The sequence below is a fragment of the Natator depressus genome, chromosome 28 (assembly GCF_965152275.1).
Source record: "Natator depressus isolate rNatDep1 chromosome 28, rNatDep2.hap1, whole genome shotgun sequence".
NCBI classification, from domain to species: Eukaryota; Metazoa; Chordata; order Testudines; family Cheloniidae; genus Natator; species Natator depressus.
Window position 1 is genome coordinate 7678366 of NC_134261.1, and position 8020 is coordinate 7686385.

The 8020-nt window shown below is 47.6% G+C and overlaps 1 protein-coding gene across 1 annotated transcript in view; it reads left to right on the forward strand.

The window, feature by feature from the left end:
* The window catches only part of LOC141978798 (uncharacterized), a 157521-nt gene extending 152805 nt beyond the window's left edge, over positions 1–4716 (forward strand). The window contains exon 4 of the mRNA XM_074941112.1: positions 3676–4716. Coding sequence (XP_074797213.1) covers positions 3676–4716 — 1041 coding nt within the window. The remainder of the gene's footprint in view (positions 1–3675) is intronic.
* Positions 4717–8020: the final 3304 nt, after the last annotated feature.

The following is an 8020-nucleotide window of genomic DNA, read 5'->3' on the forward strand; positions in this document are numbered from 1 at the left end:
TTCTCTCAAACCCTGAGTCTTCTCCACCCAAACCAGAATGTGCTTGGGGTGTAAGAAGCAGGCTGCTGGAGTCAGGGCTGCTGGTCCAGGGTTACTGATCACAGAGACACTCGGGGCGTCCTTGAATGCTGGTTGGGGGAATCCAGACAAGGGAGCTCCAGCAGCAGAACATTGAATCTCACCCAGGACTACAGATGACACAACTCCTCACTGCTCCGGATTGCCCCCGTGCATGGGAAAATGGCCTAGGTTGCTGGTGAAAATCCTTGAGACCTGGAGAGTTGCTCCCCCCATCCCCATGTGCAATAGCCACAATCTCTCTTCTCTGCAGACTTGGTTTTTTGAGTCCCTCATTCCTGAAGTCACATGACCCCGATTCTAATTCTTATTTTTCACATTCTGCTTTTCTAGACTATTTAGAGTCTGTTGCTTCTGAATGCTAGTTTCTAATTTCCCAGTGTTCTCCACACCCAGGGATTTTCCTACTCCCTCCCATTGCACTGGACTCACTAGGTTCCCTAGTATTTAAGAACGGCCACACTGGGACAGACCAAAGGTGCATCTAGCCCAGTGTCCTGTCTTCCGACAGTGACCAGTGCCAGGTGTCCCAGAGGGAATGAACAGAACAGAGAATCATGAAGTGATTCATCTCCTGTCACCCATTCCCAGCTTACGACAAACAGAAGTTAGGGACACCATCCCTGCCCATCCTGGCTCATAACCATTCACGGACCTGTCCTCGATAGATTTCTCATGGTGGTTTTTTTTTTTTTTTTTTGTAACCCTATTATAATCTTGGCCTTCACAACATCCTCTGGCAAGGAGTTCCCCAGGTTGACTGTGCGTTGTGTGAAGAAATACTTCCTTTTGTTTCTTTTAAACCTGCTGCCTAATAATTTCATTGGGTGATTCCTAGTCCTTGTGTTATGAGAAGGAGTAATTCCTTATCTACTTTCTCCACAGCAGTCTTGATTTTATCGACCTCTCTCATATCCCCCCTTTGCCTCCTTTCCAAGCTGAAAAGTCCCAACCTTTTTAACCTTTCCCCATACAGAAGAGTTTCATACCTGTAATCATTTGGGTTGCCCTTTTCTGAACCTTTTCCAGTTCCAATATATCTTTTTTTGAGATGGGGCACCCACATCTGCATGCAGTATTCGAGATGTGGGTGTACCATGGATTTATATAGAGGCGATATGATATTTTCTGTCTCATTATCTATCCATTTCAGAATGATTCCCAATGTTCTCTTTGCTTTTTGACTGCTGTGGCACACTGAGTTGATGTTTTCAGAGAACTGTGCACAGTGACTCCAAGATCCCTCTGTTGAGAGGAAACAGCTCATTTAGACCCCATCATTTTATATGTGTAGTTGGGATTATGTTTTCCAGTGGGCTGCAGTATGGTGCTATCCTGACATCTAGTACTGCTGAGATCCTGCATTCAGTGATATCCCTGCCCTTCCTGTTCCCTTTCTCATAAAACAAGAAGAGCATCCAAATGCATATTTACCTTCATTCCCTCAGCGGTCCTCATGGGAATCTCTGATCGGTTCCAAAGTGTATTAAAACCTTTCTTAAAGGGTTACCTCTTGGTGATTATCAGGTCCTGTGAGTTTGTAGCCCAGAAAGACCCCCCTCAGTCAGCTCAAACTCAGCTGTTTATCCCCCAAAAGTCTGTTGTCTTCAGTCTCCTGAATGAGGGGAAATCCGTCACTACCCCTTTCTGCGTTGGGTAAAGCTTCAAAAGGTGGAGCTCTGCATAACCAGCCTTGAGATCTGGCATTCATCACCCCGTAGTGATACCAGATTGCACAGGAAACCCATCCCGCAACCCTTCCTGGTATCATCTGGCGCAACTTGGCATCATGGTCTGTGAAGAATTCATGCTTTCAAGGGCTGGCTTAGATACACAGATAACAGTCATAATTAGGGCAAGAGTTTGCAGGCAATGAAAACAGTAATTGAGAAACGTGAGCAATATCTAATCCTTTAAAGCCTGAAAGTGCCTTGGGGGGAGGGACAGGAACCAGCTGTGTGGGGGAGGTGGGGCCCAGACACTGGGCATTGAGAGCCTAGAGCCAGCTGTGCGCTGGAGAGACGGGGCATGAACCAGCTGTGTGCTGGGGAGATGAGCAGGGGAGAGATGCTGTGGACACGGCCGCGAGCAGGTGTGAGTGCCGTCCTCTCTGCAGCATGATGAGAGAGCCTGGCGTCCCACTGCTGATCCCAGACTTGTATGAGGAGGGAAGAAATTGGCAGCAAGTCTCGACCGCAGCCAGCCTGTGCCCTGCGGAGGAGTCGGGTGTCTCCAGGGAGAAATCTGGGGGGTTGTGACCCTGCATGCCCCACCCACCCTCTGATCAGCAATTCCAGTTATTAACGGTGATTCCAGAAACGAAGAGTAATTTCGGGAAAAAATGCAGTCCTAGCGACAATTTCTAGAAAACACTGGCCCTAGTCGTAACATTAAATCCGATAGTCTCAAGATATAGGCCTGTGTTGATCAGATCTGTCGCTCTGCCTTCACGGAGTTCACTCTGCTGGTGGGTTCTACCCCTTCCCCCATTCTGTGTCTGCCTTGTCTATTTAGATTGAAACTTCTTCAGGGCACGGGCCATCAACGCTTCTCGGTTTGTACTGTGCCTAGCAAAATGAGGACCCACTGTTAGTTGGCCCTTAGGCACTAAAGTAATGAATATGATTTATAATAATCATCTCCTGGCACTTTGAGCCAAGGAAGCCGGCCTTGGGACGTTACTACTTAAAAGTGAGCTGGGCTTAAAAGCATGGAATATTCTTTGTGACAAGTATCCCACAAATTCCACTGACCTCCCTTGGTTTCTTTGCCTTGAGCAGGGTTTCCAGTTTCCAGAACTGATGTGATCTCGCAGCTGGGACGAGGGGAGGAGCCGTGGGTCCCAGACCTTCATGGCTCTGAGAAAAAAGTGCTCCCGAGAGCTGCCTGCACAGGTGAGGCATTGGTTAAACCAACCCCAAAACTGTCGGTGAATACAGGAAACATTTGGGATGCCCTACAAAGACTTTGTGAGCTCTCCAAGTTGAGGATTGTTCCCTGCAGATGTGGAATCATTAGGCAGAGGTCACTCATGGCTTCCCACCTATCCTGACTGACAACTGGCAGCAGGTCCCTCCCCAATCTCGCTGTCCCCTGAGATTTCTTCTGAGATACGGACCCAGAACTGATCCCTTCCTTTCTCTCCTCTGGGGAAGGTTTAAGGGAAAATCAGCTCCTGAGAGGTTTGATCTGTCCTGTACACATTTTGGTTTCTTCATCCCTTTTTCCATTCTTCTCTCTGAGATTTCCTTTCTCTCTGGCGCAGGCAGAGACTTACGTCTGGATTCTCTCTGTCTCCCATCAGATGTTGGGATGGTGAGTGAAAACGAGGAGGAACCCCAGCAGGAAGATGCTGAGCGAGTAGAAGCACATGGGATGTTCTCAGGAAGGTCCAAAGGAAATGATTCTGGGAGCTATGCACGCCCAGAAAAAACAAAAGCCTGTGAGAGTCAGCAGAGGCCAGAGGAAAACTTCAGTAGCCAGTCAGACCTTACTACACGTGAGAGAATGAACTTGGAAGGAACACGCTACACATGCCTTGAGTGTGGGAAAAGCTTCAAAGGGAGCTCTGACCTTCTCACACATCAGAGAATCCACACGGGTGAGAAACCTTACGCATGCAGTGTGTGTGGGAAATGCTTCAAGCGGAGCTCACACCTCATTGCACATAAGAGAATCCACATAGATGAGAAACCTTATGGCTGCCGTGAGTGTGGGAAACACTTCAAGCAGAGCTCACACCTTATTACACATCGGAAAATCCACACGGGTGAGAAACCTTATGGATGCCCTGAGTGTGGGAAACACTTCATTGACAGTTCATCCCTCCTCTCACATCAGCGAATCCACACAGGAGAGAGGCCCTACACATGCTCTGAGTGTGAGAAAAGCTTCAGTTATAGCTCAGCCCTTACTGCGCATCAGCGAATCCACAAGGGTGAGAAACCTTATGGATGCCCTGAGTGTGGGAAACGCTTCATTGATAGTTCAGCCCTCATCACACATCAGCGAATCCACACAGGAGAGAGGCCCTACACATGCTCTGAGTGTGGGAAAAGCTTCAATCGGAGCTCAAACCTGATCACACATCAGCGAATCCACACGGGAGACACACCCTACACATGCTCTGAGTGTGGGGAACGCTTCCGTTATAGCTCAGCCCTTACCACCCATCAGAGAATCCACACCGGTGAGAGACCCTACACATGCTCTGAGTGCGGGAAAAGCTTCAATCAGAGCTCTACCCTAATCACACATCAGAGAACGCACACAGGAGAGACCCCCTACATGTGCTGTGAGTGCGGGAAAAGCTTTAATCAGAGCTCTGTACTGAGCACACATAGAAGAATCCACACGGGTGAGAAACCTTATGGATGCTCTGAGTGTGGGAAACGCTTCAATCGGAGCTCATACCTTATCATACATCGGAGAATCCATACGGGTGAGAAACCTTATGGATGCTGTGAGTGTGGGAAACACTTCAATCAAAGCTCAGCCCTTATCACACATCAGCGAATCCACACAGGAGAGACGCCCTACACATGCTCTGAGTGTGGGAAAAGCTTCAATCAGCGCTCAACCCTTATTAGACATCAGAAAATCCACATGGGAGTGATCTGTAACAAATGCCTTGACTAGGGCTGGCCAAAGGTGGCTTTTTTTAAAAAAATCACATTTGCTAATTCCCACTCAGTGATCTGAGCCCCATCTTCACCGTGGTTACTCAGCTCCCGCAGATGAGTTGCCTGCTTCTGCCTTTTGCAGCTCACCCTTCTTTGGGGTCAGTCCTGTGATCTTTTCTATCAACTCCTTTCCTTTTGAGTCGAAGGAGCGTGTGTCCCTCCAGTCAGGAATGTTCATCAGCTCCAGGTGGGGGAGAGAGGTTTGTTCCCAACAAGCTACTCTGAGGCAAAAACTACCCGTGCCGTACATCCTCTAGGACTGCACATGGCGTTGGCTGCTCAAGTTAGTGATCTTCGTGTTAAAAGACAACTACAGTTGTCGTGCAGATGCAGCCGAGGTGCAGTGGTTGGCATTAGCTTTCCCCTTGACCTGACCTAAACTCCGTCACTTTTCCTAGTCTAAACAAACCCTGAGCATCATGGTTATAATGTCCCTCCATTTCAAAGCAAGTGTGAGGCATCAAGTTCCCCCACCAGGAACATATTGTTTCATTCCCAGTTGTCACAGTTCATCAGAGCACTGTTGCTTCAGGTTTCCCTGAAGACGGATATTTTTACTACCGTTTTCCTCCCTTGAAATATATTGAAGTATAGCAAAGAGCAGGAACAGGGAAGGGATAGAGAAAAATGTCTTTTCCCCTCTGTAACAACAGAAGAACATCGGGTAAATCAGAGGGATTCTCCGTCGCCATCCCAATCCCCCTGTTGTTCAATTGGTAAGGTCAATATTTCCCGAAGGGGCTGGGAAGAGGATTCCCTAGTAAATGATTTGGAACTAAGCCAAACACCCATTCATTTGCCTCCCAAAGCAGTTGTAGCATGTACGAGAATAGAGACCCAGTATAGACTGGAATGATTTCTATTTCAAATGGAATTTATTTGGATAAATTTTGAAATAAATCTTCTGTTGGGAGGAAAATTACTTGAGACAAGATGTGGAACCTTTTCCCCAGTGAGAGGGGAACAGCCAGAGAGTTCCCCAGGGCTCTTGTTCGCAAAGCAAAGATGTCACCTTAGGCAGGAGATGTCAAGATGTACAATGGTGATGGGCGTGTGATGGGAGCCTTTCTGGGTGGTTGTTGTTTGGTTGGTTTTTTTCATGTAATTTTTGTTTTGTTTTTGCAACCAGTTATTTTTATAGGTGCTGAGGCCCCTTCTCCTTTTGAGCACAGCTCTTTAACCCTCAGGCCTGGCTCTGGAAACCTCAGAACCGGCTTTGTGTTTTTTTCATGTTTGCTATCTTTGGGGTTCGCACATCCACACGACATGCGGTTCACAGCAACGGATACTTTGAGAAACCTGCTGGGTGAAGCAGGCCTTTTCCAAACTGAGATTGGCCCAAATTCTGCCTCAGTTCAGCTGGATTGGGACACGTCTGTGTCAAAGGAGTGGTTCACACCTGATTTGCCCAGAGACCTCAGGGGAGGGGTGGTAAGATATAGGATAAGTAGGAATTGACAACAATGAAGTTAAATATAAAGGTGAAAGACCCTCACCTGGCAGGTCAACAAGACTGTTCTCTTCATTCCCTCCAGTGTATCTAGCACTGGTCACTCTCAAGTAGCACACTGGGCTTGATGGACCATTGGTCTGACCCAGTCTATGACCAGTCTTGGGTTTTATGTAAGCCCTCTACGGCCTTGTCTACACTGGCAAGTTTCTGCACAGGAAAGCAGCTTTCTGCGGTGTAACTCCCAAGGTGCACACACAGATTTCATGGTGCATGATAGAAAGGGGCCAAAGTGAAGGAGCTGTGGCCCGCCTACCACAAGGTGCAGGAGGCAAACTGCTGCTCCATATTGGGGGCTAACTAACCCCAGCATCACAGCAAGAATCTACCTAGCATCTGGAGAAAAAATATAAATGAGAGTCAAAGACACCCCCACGTGGCCTGTCTCTTCCCCAATCTCAACACCTGGAAGATTGTCTGGAAGACTCAGAATTTGAACTGCGGAGATTGGTCCCAGGCTGAGAGGGAATTCAGTCTGTGTATTAAGAACTCAACATTGCCTGGAGCAACCAGTGAGTGAGAAAAGCTGTTTGATCCAATTCTTGCTTAGTATATTCAAATTAGAGTTCAGACTGAGAGTCTATTTCCATTTGTTACGTAACCACTTTTGACCTCTGTGACCAACACTTATACTGAGTTAAAATCTAACTTTCTGTAGTTAATAAACTTATTTTAATATTTGATACTTACTCCTGAGTTTGTCGAAAGTGCTTGGGAAAGTTGCTCACATGACAAAGGCTGGTGCGTGTCCACTTTATTTTTGATGAAGTGGCGAACTCATTAATGAGCTTACGCTTTTCAAGAGCAGGCCGTGAGCCGTGTGAGATGGTACATTTCTGAGGTGCAAGGCTGAGGGCTGGGGAGATACGCTGGTGTCTCTGTACAATTGAGGAGTGGCTTGTAGAGCATTCCTGCAACTTAGCTGGGTGCTTTGCTGCATGTTGTTGGCCAAATGATCGTAGAACCCTAGGATATCGGGGTCGGAAGGGACCTCAGGAGGTGTCTAGTCCAACCCCCTGCCCAGAGCAGGACCAATCCCAACTCAATCATCCCAGCCAGGGCTTTGTCAAGCCTGACCTTAAAAACTTCTAAGGAAGGGGATTCCACCACCTCCCTAGGTAACGCATTCCAGTGTTTCACCACCCTCCTAGTGAAAAAGTTTTTTTAATATCCAACCTAAACCTCCCCACTGCAACTTGACCATTACTCCTTGTCCTGTCATCTGCTATCACTGAGAATAGTCTAGATCCATCCTCTTTGGATCCACCTTTCGGGTAGTTAAAAGCAGCTATCAAATCCCCCCTCATTCTTCTCTTCCGCAGACTAAACAATCCCAGTTCCCTCAGCCTCTCCTCATAAGTCATGTATTCCAGACCCCTCATCATTTTTGTTGCCCTTCGCTGGACTCTCCCCAATTTCTCCACATCCTTCCTGTAGTGTGGGGCCCAAAACTCCACAGAGCCAGTTATCTCGTCATAGAAGGCAATTAGATTAGTCAGGCATGACTTGCCCTTGGTGAATCCATGCTGACTGTTCCTGATCACATTCCTCTCCTCCAAGTGCTTCAGAATGGATTCCTTGAGGACCTGCTCCATGATTTTTCCAGGGACTGAGGTGAGGCTGACTGGCCTGTAGTTCCCAGGATCCTCCTTCTTCCCTTTTTTAAAGATTGGCACTACATTAGCCTTTTTCCCGTCATCCGGGACTTCCCCCGATCGCCATGAGTTTTCAAAGATAATGGCCAATGGCT